Source organism: Nipponia nippon, unplaced genomic scaffold (assembly GCF_047370975.1).
Source record: "Nipponia nippon isolate SJK-2023a ecotype South Korea unplaced genomic scaffold, ASM4737097v1 scaffold_3, whole genome shotgun sequence".
Classification (NCBI taxonomy): domain Eukaryota; kingdom Metazoa; phylum Chordata; class Aves; order Pelecaniformes; family Threskiornithidae; genus Nipponia; species Nipponia nippon.
Genome location: NW_028262347.1, coordinates 36,798,187 through 36,825,165, shown reverse-complemented (window position 1 = coordinate 36,825,165; position 26,979 = coordinate 36,798,187). Strand labels below are relative to the sequence as shown.

The following is a 26,979-nucleotide window of genomic DNA, read 5'->3' as shown; positions in this document are numbered from 1 at the left end:
AAATTAATGTGAACTTACAAAAGCAGCCTGTGTTTGTTCTACTATATATTATACTTTAGAAATATATCCTAGAATAACTTCTTAGCATATTCATAAATAAAAAAAACTTATGACAGTTTTATTGAGAAAAATGAATGTATTTATTTAAATTATTTTATTGGCATATATACCAGTGAAATTGTTTGGAAAATAATTAAAAGTAATTTTTACAGCAGACTGTGCTGGTAGCTGTAAAAATATTTGATCACCATCAAAGGTATGAAAATATCAGAGCAAAGTTCACACAGATATGAATTGCTTTCCTCATCTTCTATTGAATTAAAAGTGATAAATAGTTCAGAAAAAAAAAAGCATTTTTATGCAAAAAAGATTTTTTTTCTCCTAGATTTCTGATTTATATGTAACATTTCAGTGTATCACAATATGATGGATCATGGGTTAATTGTTCACATTATGTTAATTCATTTCAGCTATAGTACAGCATGATGTGATAGAGTATAATCTCACCTGACATAGTACGATGCAGTGAGTGACAACAAAGATCACAGACTGTTCAGTGGACTTTGTTCTACTGAAAAATGCATAACTGCCTGCATGAAATGTTTATGTTTATGTTTTGCTGATGAAGATCCAGAGTCTAATTGCTGCCTGTGGCTTTTGCCTCTAGGCACATTCTTGGGGTCCATTGCCTACATCAAGTTTGTTTTCCTTCCTCAACCCTTTTGGGAGCTGATACTGTGCAATAACAACTGAGTGGATCCAGAGATCAATGTTGGGCTCCTGAAAGCTTGTTAGTAGGGCCTTCTCCTTGTGGAAGCTCTCATTTATTGTTTGCCATTAGGGATATAAAAGGTAGCTGAAGCATTCACTACATAGACATTGCATAAAGCATACAAAAAGTTAAACAGCATAAAAAATAGAGGACTTAGGGGTAATATTAAAACACATATTGCTTTGCATAATTAATGTTCCTCCCTGTACAAGGTTGTAGGTCAATACCAGCAAAAAGTTCAGATTTCTTTCTCTCTTCCTTCTGATGGAAATGAACTATCCCCAGAAATATCTGGTCTTGTATCAGTCACCACTGAAAGTTCAGTTAAAATGACTTTTTCTGAACTCCAGATCCTTTGGTAACTGGCTGCTGAACCAGACAGGGTAATTTGGTAGTTTTCCTTTTACCAAATTGGTCCTTTCATAGGACACCAGTAGCATGATTCTGGTGATCAGTTAAAGCAGCATAGGTGTGGGTGATGGGTACTGAATATGGGATAATGAAGACTGTCCTGTTGCCTCCCTGTATTTGAAAAATTTGGTTCCCCATGTTCCCAGACTTTCTTTGCAGTGCCAGGCAGAAAGATTTAAAATGTGATTCCTTAGTAGATTTTATTTCTGGGTTCTGTTGGTGGGTTGTCCCAGTGTCCTGCCAGTTCTTCTCTGTCCATCTGTAGGAAGGTTTTGGGATATCATATCATGCATCTGCCCTAGACATAAAGTCTGGAGACATAGGTTCTGAAAACATATGCATGTATGGGTATTTTAACATTGATACATTTCCATTTCAAGATTTCTCCCTTAGGGAAAGGAAAAAAAAGTCTTGGTAGAGATACGCAGCTGTTTGTGGAAGTCCAGAAATTAATATAGTTTCTACGTTAGTTTTATAATGTTTCTGCTTCCCACTTCACTGGAACAGTCCCATATGCAGCCCTCTCCAATTGTTCTTTAGTCAGTGTTTTCTGCCTCAGAGAGTTATACTACGTTTAGAAATCAACTTTACATTCTGGTGTTAGTAGCATTGTAATTCTAGTTTCATGCATGGCAGATTGCCTTACAGAGCCAAGTTTAATGCATTTCTAATTAAAAAAAAAAAACCAAAACCAACAGTATGATGCTACCTTGCAATGTTATCAAATTGCTCATCTTATTTTCACAGCTCACCATGTTAAAACTGGGACCTGTGAAGTGGTGGCACTCCACAGATGTTGCAATAAGAACAAGATAGAAGAAAGATCACAGACAGTGAAGTGCTCCTGCTTCCCTGGGCAGGTAGCAGGTACCACCCGGGCAGCTCCTTCTTGTGTTGATGGTGCGACTACTCTATTGTTTCCTTTCATTGCATGTTCCTAGGGGGTTTTGCTTGCTTAATGTCACCAATGAGAACCACACCATTACAGTTAGCTATTTCAAATAAGAGTAGGAAGCCTTCTGCATTTTGAAGGGCATGCCCAAGGTGAATGGGAGGAAGATGGGAAAAATGAATTATTTGCTATTACTCTATGGAAATGCTATGCAAAATTATTAGATGCCAGTGAAAGAGACCTCTTGAGAAGCTAAATTTGATCTAACAGAGTGCCCTCAGAGTTGTATGAAAGTCACTTAATTAAAAGTGTTTATGCAAAATCTACATGAGCATATTGTTTTCATGTGCTGCAATCTTACATTTTATTTGTTTATTTATTTTTATCATACAGGAACAAACAAGCAAACAAGCAGAACACAGTTCTGGCTGGTTTTTAGTCTTTTTAAACCAACACTATTTTTCCTATTCACAGTACAATATTAATGTTTTATTTAACAAATCTGGCATAGGCTCGTATGTTTTATTTGGGAAAATACTAGCTGGTTTTTCACATCTCTTTCTCTGAAAGAGGACCAGGATGGATTCACCCTTTACATGATCTCTTTACCGTTGGTGGGTTGTTGGCTGTCAGAGAAGCTGTAAATATGTCATCATTGGAGAGTAAATTTAATCAGGCTATGCTAGACTACATGGCAGATCAGGCAAAATACACTAACTCAAAAGAAGATGTTCTACTTAAAACTTTGAAATCTGGCTGAGCAAAAAAAAAATGAGGGTTGGAAAGAAATGCTGTGAAATTTGTTCCTAAACTGCAGTAAATTTGAAAAAAACCCAAACAAACCAAAACCACAGTAAAGAGATTGACTTTGAAGCACATAGCACCTTGTGCAAATTGAGACCTAATTTCTTATGAAGATTCTGAGCTGGCTGAAAATCACAGACTAGTTGTCAGTCAATGTATTTCTAAGATTTTCCTGGAAAATAAAAGAAATGTTGCAACATAATGACATATTAAAGTGTCCATTTCAACAACATGAAAATGTGTTTGTGTTCCTTTCTTGCAGCTTCAATAGTGGAGCAGAAATGGTGGTGCCACATGCAACCATGTCTTGAAGGGGAGGAATGTAAAGTTCTTCCAGATCGTAAGGGATGGAGCTGTTCCTCTGGGAATAAAGTGAAAACAACTAGGGTAGGTATGATACCAACCTTACATGTTACCAACAGGTAAAAAAACCCAAAGTGCACAGGAAATTCAGTGCACATAGAAGACATCAGTTGAGAAGATTAAAGAAGTGTGGGAAGAAAGTCATACTGGGATTGGACTTCCTGGTCCTGCACACTTTTCTCAGCACACTTTGTAATTGCTTGAACATGGTAATCAGTGTGCCAGACCTTCTCAGGTAAGCAGTGGAGATAGTAGAGTTGACACCTTTTTCAACTACCAGTAATGATTAAATGTATTATAATCTGAACTGTATTTCTCTCTGAAACCAGTTGCACAAAGTCCATACACCCTGCTAAGCTCTTCATTCATAGGATAGCAAACAAGTGTATTTTTATCAATAACATGGAATTACCATGTTTCTACATAGAAACTGCTGAGTATGGTAAGCATTTAATGTGTCATGACAGTATGATCTTCTGGTTCTTTCTGTCTTGTATGACTGGGATTTACTAAAAAAATTTGACACAGTTTCAATGAATTCCTTTTCTCCATTTGACACTTCTCATATTATTGGTTCAAAATTACATTAACAGAAATACATCTGACATTCGTCATACACAATGCCTGAAACCAAAGTAAACCTGCTGTCATCTCAGGTTTTAGTGACTAACAGAAACAGAAGGATAACAAATTCTTCAGATAAACATTAAGCACTCAAACTTCCTAAAAATACAGTGTTGTATCTCTATAGGGTCAACGCAGTTCTTCATCACCATAAACCAGATTAAAATGCACTCTGAAGACACACATGCACATATGTAAGCATAAAAACCTTTACCCCTACACCCCACTACACATACTGATGACTGGTTTTTCTTGTAAGTATTTAGTAATTGTTTGCAGTGTAAGGCCATAATTTGCTTGTGTGCTGTTTACTCTATGCAGGTGTTTGAATGTCTACGTCATGTGATTGAAATCTTCCTTGCATAGGCACTAAATTTTTGGTACACCTTGGTTGTAGTGGAATGTAGTGTACAGTGAGTGAATTATGTTACTTCTGTTCCACAGAGAGCTCTACATCTCTCAGTTTCTGTATGTACAGGTCTTTAAAACATTTTGACATTCTTTGAAGGAAGGATACTTCCTAAATGTTTGATATACAATTACACTCCTACATCCTCTTTCAAATGTGTTTCTTCTGAAGCTAACCTTGCTTGAATGCTGGCCTCATTTAACTTTGTACATGCCAATGCAAATCTGATTCTATGCATGTAAAATGTGTGTGCGTGTATATTATAACCAAAAGGAACTAGATAGAATTTAATAATAGTAATAGAAAAAGAATTACATGTGTGTGAATTTTGAAATTTGTCCTGGCTTCTACTACATGGCACTACTAGTGTTAAAGAAAGCATGCCATTTTATATTTAATGTGTTTAACAAGCAGTAAGTCAAAATGTGGGTCTGGATTATGTTTCTGTAGGAAAAAAGAGTTCTCAAAAGGGGGAGATATCAATCAGAATCACCTTGAGGAGATTTCTTCCTAACATTTTGTCAGAATATAGGGTTTTTTACATTGGTCAAGGTTATGAAGTTCTGTCCACTGTTAGGAGTCTACAGAAGCCTAAGGCTCTTGTCCTCAAGGTCTTATGCTTCTGTTGCAGCCTCTGTCTGGCTCTTCGCGGGAGTTGGACTTTTCGTGTCCTCCATGGATGGTGGCAATCCTCAGGATTCATTTCATACCTCTCCAGAAGTGCAGTTATGAAAAAGCCAGTCCTTTTCTCTATTTGCCATCATATGTGCTGATTCAGTACAATGGCTACCATAACCTGCTTGCAGACCTACCACCACTAAAAGGAAAATACTAATCCCCTTAAATCCCCCACTATTTGTTCTGCCTTCTAATTTGTCCAGATACTATATGTTTGCTGCCTTCTTCCTTCATTTCCCACACAGCTGCAAAGCTGTTTTGAGATAATAGCAAACCTGAATTCAAATTTCTTACAGAGAGGTGGTCTCAGTTATTGAAACCAGGTGGCAGGTGAATGAAGGTCTCTGTCTTTCCAGACACAAAAGGCTGAGATTTTAACAGACATCATTCTCATGCCCAGAAAAATATACATTGCTATTGGAAATGTGAGTGATTCTTTGTGTTTAGAGAGTAGCTTACTATCAGAAAGTATTTTCCCCCAATATGTAGTGACTACAATATTTTTGTAGCTCCTCTTTCTGCTCCCCAAAGTCTATATAAATAAAAGGAAAAGTTCTAAAGTGGTCTGTGGTTTCAAAACCTTCTTTTTTTGAGAAAAATAAAAAGAACTGCACAGAGAATCAGTATTAAGAAGTAATGAATAAGTTTCTCACTGATGAATGAAATAACCCATATGTGATTGTCATGTATAATGTAAAAGCATAAAGAAACACTGGGAACTGAACAGCTTGGGTGATTTAACTTTATAGCAGAAAAGCCTTGTGAAGGCTTTCCTGAAAGGTTTAAGAAAGTCTATATTCACCTCCAAACATTTTCTGTAAGTTTTCCTCCTTCATGTGCAGAAAAAGTAACCCAATTAACCGCTGAAGTACTACCTTCTCTTCTACAGGATACCAAGTTCAAAAGCAGCACCTACATTTCCACACCCTAAGCTGTTAATAGTTAAGCATTATGTTAGAGAGAAAACTAGTGGAGGAAGCAGGTATTTTGCTAGTCTACCTCTGTTAGCATATTTAATCACACTGTTGTAAAAGTGATGATACCAACTTCTTAATACATATGGTATCAGACACTAAGCAGAAAGGCCAAGTAAATAATTGGAGAAAATGAACTGATTTTTAAAAATGTGGTCTACTTGAGGTTTTGCATTTTGTTCAGATATGTGGATCTAATAAGGTAATACATGAATAATGAATTAGAAATAGCATGAATGTTATGATACTCAGAATTCAAATGTTAAGAAAAATCAGGTGGAAGTCATTTACCTTCAGAATGCAAAAATAGATATTATGGAAAGATTAAACTGTTTTTCCTAATCTGTCTGCATTTTAGTGGGAGACGGCTGACATTAGGAGTTAACCATGGAAAAGGAATGAATACGGGGAGGGAAGTGTGTATGAATAAGCTGAGTACTGAGTTAACTTGTGCTGGTTTAGAATTGACGATTTTGGGTCTATGTAGCCTGCAGGAGGGGAAGGGGAGAAAATGCAATGACAATTTAGCTAAAACAGTAATTTTTTTGACTTCGTATAAAGAAATGCGTGTTTGCATTCCTGAGCATTATACCACAACAAAAGAGGATGTTCACTCCACATTAGGAGAATTATGAAATGATTATATGCATAGCTGAGATTTACCAGGCACATTGTGGCATTCTCCTCCAGACTGAGAAACTGTTGTGAGAGGAAGCAATTGAATTTTTTTCTATATGGCTGGCCTCAATGTTTTGATAAATAAACACAAATATTTTGTCACGTTACCCTCTTTAAATGATGACAAAAGTGTTAAAAAAAAGGGAAAATCCAAATAATTTTTTTTTACCTTTGAAATATCTTTTCTTCTTACAGCCTTTTTCTAATATAATTATTTTCATTCAAGAAGCTGTCTTGGTTGTGTTTCCTTTCCTTTTTGCAAAATAAGGAAAATGTCTGTTTAAAACAGGGGAATTTTCCCATCAGTTGAAAACTCCAAAATATAGCAGTATTATGTATAAAATTGACAATGACATTAAAAAAATGCTATGAATTTGTATTAAACAAAGAAGCCCTTTACAAAGACTGGAAAACAACATTTTGCAGTCAGATAAGAGCTAAGGAGAATTCATATTTCTCTCTGTTATGGGGTGTATTCCAGAGGTCTCTGGATAGGGGTTATTCAAGCGCAGATCCACATGCCAGGCTTTACTTGTATTTTTAAGAACAGTACGTTGTCCATTATCTTTATAATAGAGGCTGACTTTAAATAAGAGCACCAAAAGCTGCAAGCTAATGTCCAGTCTGAACCTCCCCAGCGCAGCTTTGAACCATTGCGCAGTAATGAAATAGTACCTTGTGCTTAAGCTTTTAGTTTGATTTGGTAGAACTGCTTGTGGAATAAGGTATAGTTTAAGGTTAAGTACTAAGTTCTGGTTAAAATACGTGGAGTGGAACTTACTGGACTTTGCTTAGGTTAGGGCTGTGTAGAGTGAGATGGCTAGCCTAAGCTCTAGGCTGTCTTTTTAGTATTGGAGAGAATTGTTCAATTCCAGAGGACAGTTCATTTTGTCCTAAGATAAGTCAGATGAATTATCTTCTGGAGGTGCTTATGTCTCCCTAATAACTCTAAAGCAAATCTATGATGACTAGCTTAGCGCCTCACATTTAGATACTTAATGTTGAATAGGAAGATGCTGGCTCAGAGACTTTACTCTCTTTGTTGTGGTCTTCAGTAGGAAGATGATCAAAAAAGCCCCTTCATTCTTTGTCAGTTTGGGAAGCTTTGGACTTTGACCACTATCAAATGCAATATAATATAAGAGAAGTTTCAAAAATGTTCATGTTCTGAGGATACACAGCTATGAGCTAAATCGGTAAATCATACTATGATGAGCAACATGTCCAGTATCTATTATTCAGCAAAAATTGGCAACCAGTGCATGTCCTTTTAGAAGTGACTTGTTGGTATAATAATAACAACAACAATAACAACAACAATAATAAACCAAAAAGATCAGATGTAATGGTATTGATTATTAACCTCTGAAAATCTCTAGAAGGTGAAAGTGAACAATGTTTTCCTATAAACAAGTGAAAGTAATATTTGCAGACAGGTCATAAAGGCCCATCTTTTGGAAATGAGCATCCAACTTCTGTAATAGCTGAGCACCCACACTTTTATGAGGGGCAGAAGGAACTGCAATTGTCACTCTGAAAACTGGCTATTATTTTTAATATGTGTGGAAAAGCACACTGCAGAACTGAAAGAAATCAATATCTAATATATTACTATGTAACTATATGCCAAACCAATATTAGAAATAGAGTACTGTAAAAAATAAAATAAATATTACAGGGGCAGAGAGAAATAAAAGAGAAATATTACAGGGCCAAAAATAAATCCATATTGAGTATATTTATCTACATTCCAAATCCAAATCTGCTTTGCAAATCAATATCAGAGATGGACGACTAGTGTGAAAAGAACAGAAATATTGCCAGGATGGAGAGAAATCCATACTGAGAATGTTTATCTACATTCCAAAACAATATTGGAGAGAGCCTGAAGTCAGATATTTTTAATATTCCATTTAATCAAATTTTACATTATGGTATCCAGAGTTTAAAAGAAACTGAAAATTGAGTAACGTTCTTGGAAGAGGAGAAAGTGTACTATCCAAACACACCAACTGGCTGCACATGAAGCCAAATGGTGTTTAGTATGTGCATTCCCCTACTCTGAATGAATGCAGTTCTGTTGCTATCTATAAATGCTGCTTATATCTTTACCCTATCTCCTCTTTCTCACTTGCAGATGCTGGATTGTTTCTAAATTAACTACAGCTGCTGAAAGGAGAGGCAGTAATATTATTTATGTTTCAATTTATAAAATATGCTGTTCATAACCCTTTCAGCAGAAGGAATGAAAGGACCTCTGTTAGGTACCTTTACATAGTAGTGCTTTGCAGTGGTTTACTGAGATTTCCAGTATCAGGAGGCAGCATTAGTGGTGACTTAACTACCAGTACTTACTACCAGTGCTGTCGTAACCACTGCTTGAGTAAGGCAACATAAAACAAGAGAGCTAAAATGCGTCCCTGGATATGAGAAGAAAATGGTGTTTTTCTTGTAACTGAGCCTGACATCGGTGTTAGCAATGCAGATACGCTAGTTGTTGATCTGTGCTTCTCCGCCTGAGCAACAGATGCATAGGCTCTTTAAGCAGCAGCAGACTGGAAGAAAATGGAATGAGTGTTACTGTTTTTTCTGCCAAAGTTGAAAAGAAATATTGCCACTGTGGTAGCCTCTTCCCTCAGGTCTTTATTCCTCTTCCTGCTCCAGGCTTTTCAAAACCAGCAGTAGTAATGACATGTAATTAGAAAAAGCAGAAATTTATCATATAAACATTGTGTATAGGTTATTCTAGGATGTTTCCGATAGGCCGGACGTATGGTAGTTGTGGTCAGTCAGTGCTAATAAGGCAATGTATTTCTCACATGCCATTTTTTCAGTATAAAACTGCTACTAACTTCCATCACATGAAACAATTTGCCTTTTGCTTTGACTGCTGTGAAATGTGAAATACTTACAGGCTAAATCAATGATCTGCCATGTGTCAGTAGTAAATAATGACAGGAAATGCTTTTCCTAATATTATTTAAGGGACTGTATGAATAAATTAAGAAACAACCTCACTGTAAAACTGCTCTATCCCCCTGCCTCCCTTCAGAGCCTCTGTCTGTAGACTCCTCAACTTCTACCTTAATTTCAGATGAAGATTTATAGGAATAATACACATATATACAGTGACTAGCAATACCTTGTGGTTCATAAAAAGGATGAGATTACAATACAAGTAAGTGCACAGACTGTAGCAAAATATCACCCATGGAAAAGACTGATTGCACTTGTGACAGCCTCTTTGTTGCTATGGTATCTCTTTCCATGCCTTTGGCTAATCTGTCACCAGGAGAAATTTGCAGCTGTCTCAGCATGATTCTCATTGCTAACTCAGAGACTTGCTGTATCTAATCTGTCATTAAAATAGCAATAAGTGGTATGTACACATTTTCCTAAAAATACATACAAGTTTCAGGGGGCAAATGAGCTGCTAACGGAAATAGGATGACATTTTCTGGGGTCAAGCTAGCTTTGTGTATTAGTCAGTAATTATTGTTTTGATCTAGCATCACAATTTTTTCATATTGAAACTCTGTATTTTTTGTAGGGCACCTAAACACTAATCTTTTGGGACACATGGACATTTTAATGAAAATAGCATTCTAGACAACACATTACAAGGAATCATCAGTATTCAGGGTTGTGCAGTTCACTGATTTTCTTAAAAATAGCTGCTATATACCAAATTTACTTCTTTAATGTGAAGTTAGTGTGCCTAGTTCTACCCTGTGAAAAGCTTCCTGTTGCAAGTCTACATTTGACATGAGTTTAGGCTTACAGTTTGATGATGTTCATTTGTAGGTCACAGAAATCTCGACAAGTCATAGTCCTTTCCTCAAAGGTAAATGTACTTAAAAATACCCGCAAAACACAAGTTATGATGAAAAGGATTAAAGGAAGAAGTGTTGTGGTGTGAAATGTTATAAGCAAAGTCATAGACTGAAATGTCAGTAAAACTTGTTGGGCAAATGAAGATAATAGAAACATTTAACTCCCAAGACATTTTCAGTCTCAAATTTTATTTACTTCTGTTCTGACTTTGAGTCCTATGGATATTGATATTAAGAACTGAAAGTGAGCAACATCAAAAGAGACAGTGGGTTAAAGGCAATATTCATAGGTACAGCTTTTCTGGAAAGAGGGAACCTGTTAATGCATTACTTGAAAGAAAATAATTTCTAAACACAGAATAGTATTTTTATTTTTTTAATTAGCAACTTTTGCCTAGAAGTTTGCAATTTTTCCTTATTTTTTTCAGTGCTTTGCTGCATCTCCTTGTGAATACACTGGGTCTTATCTCTAGCTATTCAGAAGTGTTACTCTAATTTTTTGTGAGTAGACACATGGTACAAATAATGAGAAATGAAATCTTTTGCAATCCCTTCATCACACTCACAGAGTGTTAGTAATATATGCTGTGTTTTATACATTTTTATGAGGAAATAGTTTTTCCTAAGGTAAGACTGCAGCTAGCATCCATCGTAAAGCATCATTTTAGCTTCTGCAGAACCTGAAAATTGACAGAATTAATCTGAAATCAAAGAGAAATATTTCTGCAATATTTAAAGAAAAATGCAAATGGTTTCAGTTGCATGTCACTAATTAACTAATCAGTGATTTTTGCAAGCATTACTTTCTTCCACGTGGGAATCCTCCACTCCATCAGTCCACCCAAGAGGTTTTCTGCCTTTGTCCCAAAAGATTCGACCTGTGATTTATTTTTCTTTCTTTTCCTTTTTCCCCAATTTGTCCTTTGCTGGCATGTTTGAGATATTGACCTCATGTCTGAAGAATAATTTTCTGCCTCTATGATGGAAAATGAGTTCTGAAGGCTGTATGTAAATTACTGGTTTTCTCCACTTCTCCATGAAGTGGAAAAGTCCTGACACCGAAATCAAAGACGTTTCTGCTCTCATTTGCAGCTCCATTTTCTGCCAGTCTCTTTGCCCTTTCACAGCTGTGCAAGAAGGGGTCTTTGAATATCTAGCAGTCCTTTTTAGTTTTCCTGGGAAATCTCTGTCAGTTTCTACTATCTTACAAGTTACCATATAGGAAGATGATATTCAAACGCCAGTATTGTATGAGTCATGCTGGCATGCTCTAAAACTAGAGCTTCTTCCTTGTCTCACCCTCCTTTGCAGTCTCTTTGCAGTCTGTAAGGGCTTCTTTGGATCATTTCTGCAAGTCAAAAATGATACATTTCAGCTCAGAGGGACTGGAGTGTTCTGAAACCTCAAATTACCTACTACGTGAATAGCTGCAGGGAGAACTCTTGCCTCTTTCCATGGGTATTTGGCACAGGCTTCAAAAACTGCATCACTACTTAGTTGCAGAACTGATATGAGGGAGTGGAAAAGTGGCCCCCAACTGTCCAAAAGGTATTACTTTCAATTCTCCAAAATCCCATAGTTTTCTCGAGATCTTTCCTTACTCATTAGGACTGTTTATAGAAAATCTTAGAAGTACTGCCCTTTTGCAGCTCTGCTTTTCTGCCTTCTCATAGGGAAGGAAGGAAATGGATAATAATCAATATCAAGCGGAGAAAGTCAGTCATACAGAGCATTATGCACAGTCACCGCTGGAGGAGTGAACAACTCTCAAACCAGCTGAAATCAGATTACTAAGATATTATTCACTTGCAGAGCAAAGTGAGCATGGCTGTAAATCTTGCTTATTTCTCCATAAGAAAAATGAAGATAGTTCTGTCCTATCTGAGAACTGTTCAAAATGAAGAAAAAATGTATTTCAGGCAAGAATAAGTGGAAGATTGATGTCTAGGACTAAATTAGAAAAGAAGAGGACCAACATAAAATTAATTTCTACGAGAATTTCAAAATTGTTCATCTTCATAGCTTGTAGTTTACTCCTTCTTCCACCACCTTGGTGAACACCAGGTTCATCTTAGGAAAGACACTACTGCTGTGCATGGAGAAAAGACTCCGAAGGACTTTATATGTTCTATAAAATGGACTTTGAGCTTTGTTCTACTGCATTATTAGCATACACAGATGATTCCTTCTCAGATCTTACAGTCCTGACCATCATTTATCCCCTTCCACATCTGCAATGAGAAATGTCATAGAGCTCTGAAGTGGAGATTCTGGGTGAAGCTACAAAATATCCGGTTCACTATGACTGATTTGTATGATGTGACTGGTATAATTATATTGGCAAGACCTCTAAAACCAGAAGTGAACACAAGTGTGTCTCCAGTTTAAGAAGATGGATATAATCTCAAGGAAACAATGGATTGTGTCTAACTCAGTAGTAACAGAAGATTTGAGAATTTTAATGGAGCTGCATATTTTAAGAGGTCCAAAACAGCTTTGCCTCTTCAGGTTCAAGAATGACAGAAAATATCTTACTGATGCCAGCCAGAAGAACAACAGCTTCTTCCTTCGTCTTGAATTCAAGCTTTGTGGCTCCGGAACCTGTCCCTGCCAAAAGAAGCCCAAGGGACTTTACCTCTGCTTGTGCTGTTACCAATTCAGGCAAATGCACTGAAAAATCAGAGTATTTGTTCTAGAATTCTAAGATCCCTCTGTCCTGCCTCCTTATCATCTTTTCAGAGTGACCTTGGAAAACAAGATCATAGCAAATTTACCATCCTCAAGGCATCATTCTAATTCCAGTTGTCAATAATTATTGTTCAATATTTTCAAAGTACGAAAAAGGAACGGGAGACTTTCTCCTAGAATGCAGCTTGGCAAATTTGAAGCTGATTACTTGAAAAGCCAATTTCTTTTTGGAGGGTCATTCAAGAAATTACCAGACTCCTTTTTCTCTCTCTTGACCTTAAAGCACATCTCATTGGTACTTACATTCCTGAAATTTGAAGGCAACAGCCTCTTCAGAGCCTTTTGGTCTTTACTTCATTACTTGAGATTTTAGAATACCAGTGACTAATTGTGATTAGCTAGTCTGATTCATTCATACTTACCTTGTCTTGAGTCACATACTAGTCAGAAGATAATGAGAAGATGCAGGTATGAAGACAACTGGCTAGGTTCTTTAAGAAAGACAAATTAAATTGAATACCAAAGCAGGTTCTTAGTTGAATTTCTAGAGTTCGTTTTTTCCTTTGACAGGATACATCTTTTCTTTGTACTGTGAAGTGCAGAAACAGTATTAAGGTGATCCTCAGTACAGAGGAGTTACAGGAAGTTGCAACTTTCACCTGGAAATCTCCATAATACTCAAGCAAGAAGACATTTCTAATCAGTTCAGGAATGATGCTAGTAACGTGCATCAGTTTATCATGAGCTCAGGGCAAATGCCAGGGAAAAGCATCAAAGCCATTATTTTCTGGAATTAATACCAGTGTGTTATGCTATCTTCTTCCAAGAATGTCACAGGAACTTGTGACCATTACGTATGAAAAATGAAAAAGAATGACAGTGAACTTTTGTCATCTACACGCAACTTCAAGCATGGATGGTGGATATGCTCTCTGTCTTATGTTTAATTTATTTACTTATTAAATTGACAGTATTAGTTTGTCTTTTCCCTTCTTTTTCTCTGATGACCAAGATGACTACAACTATCAGCTGGGAATCAGCAACCACAATCTTGACTACTACTTAGTGAACCAGACTGTGTGTATTTTTCCCTGGGCAATGAGAAATCCTTCTAATTGTTCATCTATGACAGCTTTTAGGTGAAAAGCCCTTGAGTCTTCCTTTTCCCCAGTTCTATTAAGACTTGAGACAGGGTTACAGGGATTATTCTGAAATCCTCCAAATCTGCCACGTTTCTTCTGTTTCTTATCTGTATTAGAGTGATGGCGTGATGGGTACTCATACTGGAGAAAGTTAAAATTAGATTCCCTTAAAATAATTTTATCTTCTCTGAATGGGTACCCACTACTCTGTCAGCACCCACTACTTTGGCTAAAATTTCTTCAAGCATAGGAAAGTCTTTTCTTCATGTGGAGATTCTAAATGGATGGAAAGAGAGAGAAAAATGATCGAAGGGTTTCAAGTTGATGACTGGTTCATTGTTTTTAAACATTTTTTTTTCCTGCCTGGATATTGCTCTGCTGTTTTCTAACTTGTTTTTTAGTTGTCTTATATTCCCTCAGCTGTGGCAGTATTCCTGGAGCCAAATGTGAGTGCACTACCTCAAAATGCCAGCAGTGGAAGCTGGTAAGCAAGTGGGGAAAAATCACCAGAGGAATCTCTGAAGCTTGGGACAAAGGCAGAAAACACATCAGTACTGCACTAACAGAGAAGCAGGTACCCTCATAGAGAAGATAAAATTACAGGTAAGGAAATAATTTACATTTCTATTTTGATCTCGTCCAAATGGCTTTATACTCTCCATTCAAAATCTCAGAAAAAATAACACACCATAAATATCTGAAGAAGAAAAAGATATAAAATGTGATGAATTTAGACTACCTGTTTTTTTTTCGCGGGGATAATTTAAAGTTCAATCTTACCCAATTTCTGAAAAAATATATTAAAAGACTAAAATCCATTATACCTATTAGGCAATTTAAAACCTCAACCTAGTTTTAAAACAAGACTGGGGTTTTGTTTTGGTTTTTTTTCATTTTTAGAATATTAAACACACGAAACTGCTTGTTACAGGTTTTCCTTTTCAATCAAGAACAACAGTAGGCTTTTCTTTAGGAAAGTGAGGTCAGATAAAACCAAAGACAGAAGGACTCTGTTCCTGTCCCCCCTTCTCCATTTACTTTCTCACAGTTGGAAGGGTAGCATGACTATTATGCTTCAGTTTCCTCATCTGTAAAAAGGAAGGAGGTTGTTTTTATCTCCCACTTGAGATGACTAGATGGAATAAGTGGTGTAAAAGAGAAGAAAGTTACATTTGTTTAATTAATTGTCTTGCAGTCTTTTATGCCGCCATGCTGCAGTCCCACTATGGAGTTGTGATCACCACAAAAACCTCAAGAGGATATATCCTTGTCTGAATTGCTACAGTTATTATCTGTTACAGAAAGTAAAATAAGGTTTATGTTTAAGTCTTCTTTTAATATCAAACTGTTGTCTGTAAATGAAAAATTTTGTAAGTTAAAACAATTCTACCATGAACAATTTCTCTGCTGAGTTATAAAAACATTGGGAAAGTTTGGGTATGCACATTGTAGTGGCATTACCTTTTGTAAGAGAATAAAAATGAAGTACATTCAAAAGACTAATGAATTAGCTTTAGGCTTGACATAACTTATATGTCTTCATCGGATATACACTATGATAATTGTCCCAGTGAGTTGTATCAGCTAAGTTTTTTTTGTAAACTATCAAGTTCAAGGAAATAGGAATACAGAGCCATGCTAATTTGTTTCATAGTATTTAAGTGTGCAGAGATTTTATTAAAGCAACAAGTTATCAAAGATATGAGTTTAATCTTGTAACGTATGTTTCTAATGATCCGCAGCATGATATTTAAGTCAAAGAGACTAAAGAGAAAAAAAAAGAAAATAATAATCTTTTTGTAAGCATTATTTAAAGACATTTAGGTGATCTTTTGAGGTGCTGTGCAACCCTTTTGGGAAGCAATCATTATCAGCTCAAATGTCTAGATAAGTAACTAGCTGTCTGAATTGAATATTGTCTTTTGAAACGTATCATCTGTTATTTTATGGTGTTTCCTGTAATCTACTAACCATAGAAACGACTGTAAGTAGAGTTCTCCTCAGAATGTTCACATTTTCAAACTTTAAACTTTCGTGCGTTTTGGGTTTATTTTTTTCTTTACTTTAAACATATATGGGAAAAACACACTCAAATCTTTCATTTAGAAGGAATCGTGTTGTGACTTCATGGCTCTTTTCTGTACCACAGGTTTATCTATGGACTTATTTTCAAATAACTTTTCAATTACTGTTTTGTCATAGTTAAAGATTGTTGATATATTTGCAAAAATGAATGTTATCTATCAGTTTCTATTGTTTTTTGGTGACAAATCAATGAGTTTGAATTTCAGTATGTTTAAACCTTTTCCTTTGGGGTTACTGATATTGCTTGGGGGTGTTTTTGAGATCATGCTCTTTTGCTAAGAGAAGTTGCTCTGATTCTGAAATATGTTTTTTCCTGTAATTTTGTACTTTTCCTTGTAATTTAAAGAAAATTTCATCTATCCCAGTTTTGTTTTCTCTAACTAATTCCATAACAGTGTAGTACTTGACATGTGTTTGTTTCTTAGGCAAACGTGTAAAACTCCTCAAGTCCGAATGGAGAAGTAGAGAAAGGAGGTTTCTGCTGTGCCTGATGACAATTTTTGATTTTTCCACACACACAAAATATTCTGGCTCCACGTTGGAGCACTAGTTGTGATGAATCCTAGTCTTGGTCGGATTCTAAGGAAGGGCCAGAACGTTCGCTGAGGAATAAAGAGTCAAACCACTCCAGAAAATGTGTTCCAGCCCTGGTTTATTACTCACAGAGCAGCAGGTGTGTACAAATACAGGTTTACACAGTATTAACAGGAATCGTTGTAGCTTACTCCTCATTGTAGTTGCTTAGTTTGCTTCTGATGCCCAGGAATTGTGGCTTATTTGGGCAGAGCTTCAGGAGGGTGGCTGGAGAGACTCTGCATTGCACTCCTAAGCAGCCTCAGTGTGTCAGTCAGATGCTTCTGGGAGCTTTTCAACGTCTTTCTTCACTCACTGTCCTTTCAAAGGTAGACCCAGTTGATAAACTTTAAAGTTACTCACTATCATGGGAAAGCAACAGGTGCTCTGGAGAAGAGAACAACACTTAAAAAGGAAATACATCTTGGTACGTTCAGTTAGGTGTTGCTTTGTAGTTGAAAGCTCAGCATCCCATACTGGTTTACTTAAAATTCAGAAAAAGTTGGGAAAGGTGTATTTCCACTATGTTCCTAAGATACAGTAGATGTTGTCCGTTTAGTCTTAAAACCATGTTTATGAGGAAGAACTCTGCCATTTTCAGGAATGGATGCCATGCTCTAAAGCATTTTTCCTTTGCCTATTTTTCTAGTCATAACTTTAAGATTATTTGAAGCTAGTGGAAAGCTCAATTTACATGTGAAAGATTTCCAAACCCTTTTAGTTTTAATTACAATTTTTAATACTGATTGGCTAGGTCTTCCTTTTAACACCAAAAATCTTCTGCTGAAATAATTAAGAGCAATGGGAAAACATGAAATATAGAATTATATTTCAAATGACATTGTGTGAAATGAGTTTTCAACATGTTTGTTTCTTTCTAATGGAAGGTCCTAAGCACAAGAATTATCACAAACGAAATTCTGGTTAGTCACAGTGTAATAAAAGGATGAAAAAATTAAAAGCTTTAGCATCTGGTAGTTATCAAAGACATTGGGAACTTTTGAGCCATTTAAGCGTACTGGGAAATGTTCTGTTTAATTAATAAAATGAGTTAGAGATGTTTGCCGAAGGACAGACCTGAGGTTCTAGAATTCTAAATTGCTCTATTACGGGCTTAGGAACATGTTTAGACTAACACTTTTCATACTGCAGTGTCTAAAATAAAGTTAAGGGAAAAATTTAAAGCTCTTGAGTCTTGATAGCAAAAGTTAGGTAGGGCCAAAGTTTTACAAGTGGGAATGAAGCGTCTGAAGACTTGAAAAAAAGTCTATCAATATGTAATCCTTACTGAAGGTAAATGAATCCATGTAGTTACCATTAAATATCTGTTTCCCAAACTGCGCACAAATCACTCAAATTTTGCCTTTTGTCATCAGCCCAAGTCAAATAACGGTCTGTGAGACTGAAACAAGAGCCTATTTCCTAACTCACAGTTCTCTGCTGCAGTTACTTTATCAACCATACCCTTGAAATATGGTAGGGTCACCTTAACATTTCTCGGACTTTTGTAATGGTTCCTTGTGCACCCAGAAACTTAGTTATCTGGTATAAATACCCAAATCCACACCTGTCTACTGTTAAGAGCATATGCATATAGGTGCCCTATTGCAAAAATGCCCTTAACAGCTCTTTTTGTCCAGCTTCCCCATTTCTTCAGAAAATAAATTACAGGATTCTCAAGCTGTAAGGAAATTGTGAGCCTGTCCTTTTTTAACATTTGCAAAGTACTTTTGAGTATCACTGGTACGAGGTAGTAGTATTAGATTAGAAGCACCTTCCAAGCTTACAAGTTGAACTGTTCCAGTGAATAAACATGCACAAGTGGCAATGCAAACTGTCATTTGCTTTCATAAGCCATGTATGAATGATAGCACATGGCAAACACACAGTATGGATTTTGAAGTTCCAGGAAATAGTGCGCGTCCATCTGTTCAAAAGATTCATTTCCAACCTCGACCTCATTCGCAGAGAGCATAAGTGGAAAAAATGCATTGGCAGATGTTTGTCTCTGGTTGTATGGGCCCTTCTGTTTCTGCATTGTAATATTTGTATTAGGTTTTAACTACCAAACCAAAGTTATTTATGTAATGGAAAAATATGACTGATATAGCCCTCTTCAAGTCCATTCCTTATTAGGAAAGGTTTGCTGAAGAATCACTTTGTTGACCATGTTTTATTAATTTTTTTTGTGGTCTGTTTATGTACAGTATAAGAAAGAATATAAAAATAAGGACACGAAATGGATGGAAAGGTACTGCATACAAATAAGGGCTGTCTTGGTATGAGATCTCTGGCTTATCTCCATGTCTTGGAGGACAATCCATAACTAGGTGTTTCTTCAAGCCATTTCTTAGGCCTCTTTCTTCAAGCATTTATTTAAGGGATTCTTGTGACATTCCCTGTATTTAGTTTATCTCCTGTATTTAGCTTATCTCAATATATTTGTGAGCCCCTTTTTATTTTTCAAAGAAATCCCCACACGATTTTTGTTTTCCACTGGCCTTTAATATTTTACAGAAGAGTGCTAGGAGTACCAAGATGGCTTTTCTTTGTCTCATGAAATTCCACTTAGCTCAGCGTGAGCTATTGATTGCTTTTACAAAAATAATTTCCTTTCTGTCTCTTACGTACCTCGGGGAAAAAAAAAAAAAGATAGCTTGATGATTCTTGAGTATGCTCAGACAACACTCAGGCTATGAACACACACACACACAATCCTATACAGTTGATGGAACAATTCTAATTACAAAAAAATCCCAGTATTAAGTTCTTTCTGTTTCTTGTGTTTATTTATATTCTTTGGCAAAAACCTGGAAGAGAAGGTCCATCATAGTGCTAAATCATCTGTGGAGGGAGGAACACTGGCTTAAAAGTTTGCCTCTTTCAGTATTTGCATTGATACATAGTCTTGACAACATTATAATAGGCTTCCCTCCAACATTCCTCCCCCACTAAATTCTGTTTATTGTGCACGATGGAAAAGAGATAGAATTGGAGTTGCAAGGGCACCTGTAGAAAGGCAAGCTGCTAACTTTCAAGTGCTTGACTTTGCAAACTCAAGAGTTTGCTTTTAATATGGATTTTGTGTATGGTTCGTAATGAACATAGAAAAAAATGGAAAGAGCTGCCAGTCAAAAAAATAGTAATGTACAAAGTTGTGTTATGAAATGTTCCACTACACACTTATTTCAATATGCCACATATTGCTACCTATTTTCTTCTAACATTATTAAATGATAATGAATTATGTGCCTCATTAGCATGTATAAACTATTCTGTACTTAGCAAACGATTAGTGATATATTTGTTTCTCTGAAGAAACAGAAGATTTGTACTATACCTAATTGTGATCCTGTAACTTTGATGCTTAGGTGGCTGAAAGTAAGGAAAAGTGCTTTACTATTCAGAGAATATTCACTCAGCCATTCTTTAAATCTTATAGTCTTGATTTTCCTTCCTTCCTCTTCTAAGGCAGAAGGAAGTCTTCAGAAAAATATCAGGCTGTTTTTTTACTGGGAATCTGTTCTTATGGAATAGGTGGTATTATCTGCTGTATTTATCAGCTGTGGGGATTTCACAAGTGAGGATATTTTTCCCCCATTGTCAACTGCAGTGGAATGGAAGCTGTCCAGAAAATCTCTTGAGCTTGTAGCTTTTCTAATACACTGCCTTTGAGGTCTTTTCTTCTCTGGTCTATTCTGGGTTACCCAAAGACTGAATCTGTTTTGAACGTTTAGTGAGCAGAAGAAACGTGGAAAACTTCAGTTGCGTTCAATTATATATTGTTTTAAAATAAAACAAGTGACTTCACATACAATTACAGCCAATTTACAGCAGCCACTCACTGATTTAAATTAAAAAGTCTGCAACTGCAGAGTAATTATACTTTAATTGCACATTTAGTACAAGAAAGTGAAGAGAGTCTAATGCATTGTATTTATGATATAACAACCATGTGAAAAAATATATTAGCATAAAGGGAGTAATTATGTTCCAAGAATGAACAAATTAATTCAAATCAACACCTAGGATGCTAAAGGTTTTATGTCCTTTTTTTCATTTGTATTGTTAAACAGCAGCAAAGTTAATTTTCCGTACATATTAATTATTAACTGAAAAATTGATTAGACTTGATTTGCACCCATTCAGTGTGTTACTGTTCTCTTAGGATTTTAAAGATCAGACAGATGCTGCTATCAGTCCCCCTTGTCCTATAAAGACCTTTGGCACAATACCTTGCTTCCCAGCCACTCAAACCAAATAGCTTTTACTATATCCAAAATTAAGCATTTCTGGGAATACCATTGCTAGATATTAGCTAAAATTTCATTGCTTCTTTATCAAACTGCCTTTAGAATTTGAGAGGTCTATTCTCTCCCTAATGTGTAAGGATGTATAACTTCCATTAATGTTAATGTCTGGTCGGTGCTTGCACATAACAAATATTACCTTCTTACACAGAGGCAAATGTGGGCTACTATGCATGTTACTCAGAGTAGCATTCTGTGACCTGGAAGTTAACAGAAAAAAAGAAAAGAAAAGAAAAAAAGAGGGCAGGTGGAATAATAAAAATTCTGGCAAGGGAAAGCAGTTAAAAACTCCAATCATATAATCATAAAAACTAGGAATATGCAGCTTGACTTCCTGCGCAGTCTGTATAAACAAAATGACCTTTGTATATGATTAGCCACCTGTTACAGAGCAGAGATTTGAATGGCTATCTGATTTTTTTCTTCTTTATATCACCTATTTATTCTATGTAACAGTGTATGTTGCTTTTATAGGGATATTTTCACCACACAGTTGTAGAGCTAGATGGGGGACAGCAGATAGGCCTGCAGATTATGATTGTACTGAGTTTCTTTGTGACTGAAGAGAACATAATTGCACTTCCAAACAGCCATGTAACTGAGCAGGCGTGTGTGTGAAAATACTGTTTTTACTAGCTGCAGTATATGACCTTAGCCTATGCATTGGCAGAGCTGGATGTAATAGAAATAATAAATCACAGAGTGGTTAAGGTTGGAAGGCACCTCTGGAAGTCCAAACCCCCTGGTCAAGCCACCTAGAGCCAGTTGCCCAGGACCAGATGGCTTTTGAATATCTTCAAGGATGGAGACTTCACAACATCCTTGGGCAACCTGTGCCAGTGTTCAGTCACCCTCACAGTAAAAAAGTGTTTCCTGAAAGGGAACCTCCTGTGTTTCAGTTTGTGCCCATTGCCTCTTCTCCTGTTACTGGGCGCCACTTGAAAAGAGCCTGGCTCCATCTTCTTTGCACCCTCACTTCAGTTATTTGTACACATTGATCTTCGGCAGATTGAACAGAGTCCTAGCTCTCTCAGCTTTTCCTCATATGAAGATGCTCCAGTCCCTTACTTGCCTGAGTGGCCCTTTACTGGACTCTATTCAGTAGCATTATGTCTGTCTTGCACTGGGGAGCCAAACCCAACCTGGACACACTACTGCAGGTGTAGCCTCACCAGCACTGAGCAGAGGTGAAGGATCACCTCCCTCAACCTGCTGACAATACTTTGTCTAATGCAGTCCAGGATACCTTTAGCCTTCTTTGCGGCAAGGGCACATTGCTGGGTCATGGTCAACTTGGTCTCTCGAAAGTCAGCTGGCAAAGGTCTACTCTGTGGGTATGTAGGCAGAACAGAGAACTCAGCTGAGTTCCAGTGACTGTGCCTGTCCAGTTCTGCCTCCGAGAAAACCATCCTCTGATTCTGCTTTGGCTTTGGTCTACTCTGTTGTTTGGAAAAGTAAGAAGCTTTGACCCTTAATCTACATGGCCTCTTTGGGAGTCTCACATCCTTTGATCTGTCTTCAGTGTGCTTTGCATATATATGTATGTATATCAAGTGAAGCTAATAAAAATCCACCTGCAGATAGGATCAGAAGACATGTATTTCACATCATGTAGCTCAGTGGCACCTGGGTCCATGAGTAGAATTCCAGCTTCTTACAATAAAGCAAAAAATAAATAACAATAAGATGCTGTGTCAGCCTTTTGAGCTTTCGTGCCTAGAAATATGTTGCCTGACTTTTAAATTAATTCTTCGTTATTTTTTCAGGCAATCTTCCACTATAGAAGGGGCCACATGAGGCTGTTTCCAACAGCAAGAACAAAACCAAATAAAAGCAGTGTAATAAATAAACCTATGTATCATAAAAATCACAAAGCACAATTTTATTATTGCCTTCTTAAGTGCAGTTCCTAGAAACAACTTGGTGGAGAAGGCAAACCGAAGTAATGAACTCCTTGAACAGTCCTTTTAATATTCTGCTCTACGTTCGTGCTCTGCAGAGCTGAGAAGAGCTGTATGCAAACAGGTTTGCTGAGGGCAAAAGAATGTTTCATCATTAAGGAGCATGACTCTTCTCACTGTGATCAAAATGAAAAGCATATGCCCCTTGATGTCATAAAGTGTTATTGTGACCGTTCCAATGGGTTGTTCCTCAAGAGCTGGGATGTTGTCCCCTGACACAATTTGATGTTAGAATGTTACATGATCATTAATTGTATCCACTGACACAGCAGAAATATTCCTCAAAGTTATGTTTCTTCGATATGATGGATTTATTTTTTTTCTTTTGATTTTTAAAATCCAAATCAGACACAGGGAAAGTCCAATTACTGTGAAATGCTTTGTCTCACACTCTTTCTCTCTGATCCTTCTGTTCCACTCTTGTTTCCTGTTAGGCTGGGTGAAACCACTCTAAGTGAACTCCGTCGTAGTTATTTTATACCTTGTGAATAACAGGATATAGCTATCTCTTGTTTACGTATGCATGATTTTTGTCCTGTTTCTCCGCAAAGTGATTATTGCTTGGTAAGATGCATTTAGCCCTTAACTGGACATTGCATTCTAAGGTAGTATGCAAAGAACAGAAAAATACGTCTCCAGTATCAGTCATTGTTATACTCAATGGCTGACAAAAGCATAGTTGTTACCATGCAGAAGTTCTAACATTGAAAAGGATGAACAAAATACAGAAATTGTCCTTGAAAGGAATGCTTTTGACATTTGTGGGTTGGTAATATGTGACCTTCAGATTTTTTTATTATATTTTTAAGCATAGTCACATTTCAATTTCTCCTTGTCAGGTCCAATTCCAACAAAGCACTTAAACACACAGTTTAAGTTGGGGAGCAATCCCATCTATTACCATTGGGAATTATTCACTTATTTAGAAACAATGGAAAGAGCTTTGCTGGACAGAGATCTTATATTTCAGTCTTGGTTTCCAGTACTTTGGAAGTAGATTCTCTATGTACAGTTTTGATTTTCTGATTTTCTTTTTCTTTACAGGTAACCCGATAGCTAAAGACAAATCAAGTCTGTCTCAAGGCTGATAACATTAAACACAACACACAGGAATTTCATTCCTCCAGGCAATCCTTGAAGTGAAATTTTATATTGCTGGGGTGTATCCTTCAGAATCAATTGTTTCAGTAACAACCTGGCTTGTAATCAGCAACAGCCTTGAGATCAAAACTACTGGAAAGTTATTTTGAACTTCTGTGTCACAAAGATTTCAACTGATTGAACTGTGTACACTTGTAAAATTGCACTTGCTGAGGAATTTACAGCTGTAATCACAAGAATTGATATTCAAAAGGTGCAGAAAAGCAGCAATCTTTCGGATTCTCCATTCCAGGCCGGTGGCTTTTCGTCTTGATGAAGTCAACCTCCAAAATGTATTGGTTCCTTCTCTCTAAAATGATCCCTGGTCCACCATTCAGATTGCTGGTGGGACTGCACACCGCTTTAATTAAATTTCTGTTGCAGAAATTGTCCTCTGGCATGGCGCAGTTTTAGACATTTTTATTTGTATTCTAATCTTGGAGCTCTCAAAGGTACATATTTCAACATCTTGAAGTTGCTTTTGTTATAGGAATGGAAATATATATCCATTGTTAATAATTATTGTTGACAAGTAATAGTTATCTGAATACATCAGTCATATTAGAATGTATAGTCAGGGTGACATGTTTCCCTAAGGCTAACCAACTACTGCAGCTCTTTGGCAGTTAAAAAAGTAGTGGTCAAAACTCAATTACCACTTCCATTATAAGGCATTTTATACCTTTAAGATATACATTTCCATTTAGTTTGAAGGAGATGGGTGTTCCTGACATGTACTTTACTTTCCCAACCTTTAATTCATTGAAATTCATGGTAAGCAGTCAATGACAGTATTTCATCCCTTTTTATAAAGGTAGGCAGGGATGTAAATGAGTTTTGCAATTATGAAATTGGATGGCAATCATTCAAAATTTTTTGTCTTTTTATTAAAAAATAAAATCTCTTGCTTGAACGTAAGTACTGTTGGATGCTTATGTAGATGTCTGCTCAGTCTGTTTGCTATAAAGGAAAAAAGTCCTAGTGCCCTCCCAGATTTACAGTTTGTGGGTATTTTGCTTGCTTACAGTCATCCAATTCAGATCTGATCCTTGCCAAAATCACATTTACTTTTTTATTTTTTGTTTCAGTAGCAATTTTTGAACTTTGTGATGTGCTGTTACATGAAAATAATCCTCAATATTTAAAGGCCTTAAGCATCTATGAGCTTTTTTTCTAAGTTATTACAGAATGTATAATTTTATACTCCATTTAATGTATATTGTACCATCTGTAATATTGATAAAACAGAAATTTGGCAATTCCTTGTAGTGACACTGCATAAGCATGCTGACTGGAGAGGGTGAGGGAGTTCTGACTGTATGCTTTGGTGCATTGAAATGAAAACCACACACACTTAATGGTAGTCAAAAGTATATATGGGCAAGCTTATTTAAAAGTCCTGTGTGGTTACCAGACTCCTAGAAAAAGAGGGAAATGATTTTATCATTACGAGCCATTGACATGGCTAGGTAGTTATATATTAAGTTCCATGATGGATGAACACCCTGGAGTGCTCCGCCTGTCACAGTAGCCCCTGCTGTTCCAAAACCATTTCATTACCTCTGCTGTATTATTGCACAGGAGAGCTTAAATAAAATAAATGACTGTTGGGAATAAAATTGAGAAGTATATTCTATCATTGTACTGAGAAATAATAAAAAATGTTGGCAGGGAAAGATATTCTTTTCTGATTAAAATTTAATTAGGATAAACGGTTTGTAGCAGCAACTAAGTATCTCAGTATTTTAGGATGGATTAATATTGTATGGATTTGTGCTAACAGGTACAGGACAGAAGGTAGCATCTTAAAGAGATTGTCTGGGACAGTGCAAAGTGTAAATGTGCTGTTTTGTAAAACCTGAATATGGCCTCTCTTTGGTCAAAAATCTACATCATGCTTCTCAATATTTGTTTTCTTTGTTTCTTTGTTCTTAAACCAACTCTGAAAATACTGTATTATATACAAGTGTAACACATGCATATCAATAAGTGAAAATAAATGGATTTTCAAATATACTGAATAGATTATCTGCAGTAGATTAATGTTGTGAATATTCATAACAAGTGAATAAAATTGTAATATAAAATAGAGCTCCCTGTATGGATGTGCGCTTTGGAGATCTATTCTGTTTACCCATGGAACAAAATAATTTTTTTTCAGTGAATAAGAATCTCAAGGGTTATATTAATTTTGTATTTCTTCAGTAGAGCTGGGAATATCTCCTACCACTTTGAAAGATCCTTTCCAAAGGAAACTGATATCTAGCAGAACTGTTCTAGCATTGTCATGGGAAATTCTGGAGGGCATACTGTTGTTTTCAGGCCAGACTGAATAATTTCTTTTTTTCTTCACAAAATGGGAATCCTGAAAAATTCTCATTTAGACCTTTTCAGTAGCAACAGGACATGGTAGACATTCCTGAAAAGGTAATGTTTCAGGTTAATTTGTTGAACTGTTTAAAAGAAAAAGAAAAACCAGTTCACCAGTGAACTCTGCTTGTGCATCTTGAAGCAAGCTGGGAATCGTAGTTCAGCTGTCCATATTGCCTGTTTTAGTGCTACCTTTGAGAATGGAGTACAGGTGACTAGATCAGCTATGGTCATTCATGTTGTAGGTATGTGAAGATGAATCCTGCTTCAAT

At 36.4% G+C, this 26,979-nt stretch overlaps 1 protein-coding gene across 3 annotated transcripts in view; it reads left to right on the top strand.

Moving 5' to 3' along the window:
* The window catches only part of TAFA2 (TAFA chemokine like family member 2), a 191,317-nt gene extending 164,847 nt beyond the window's left edge, over positions 1 to 26,470 (top strand). For 2 of the 3 annotated variants that reach the window (XR_015706879.1, XR_015706878.1), the window contains 4 exons: positions 1,931 to 2,083; positions 3,142 to 3,266; positions 16,779 to 17,026; positions 24,242 to 26,470. Coding sequence is in view for 1 of the 3 variants with exons in the window: in XM_087767506.1 (XP_087623632.1) it covers positions 1,931 to 2,083; positions 3,142 to 3,266; positions 24,242 to 24,253 (290 nt within the window). In the remaining 2 variants the exon portion in view is untranslated. The remainder of the gene's footprint in view (positions 1 to 1,930; positions 2,084 to 3,141; positions 3,267 to 16,778; positions 17,027 to 24,241) is intronic. The other variant, XM_087767506.1, reaches the window with a different exon arrangement.
* Positions 26,471 to 26,979: the final 509 nt, after the last annotated feature.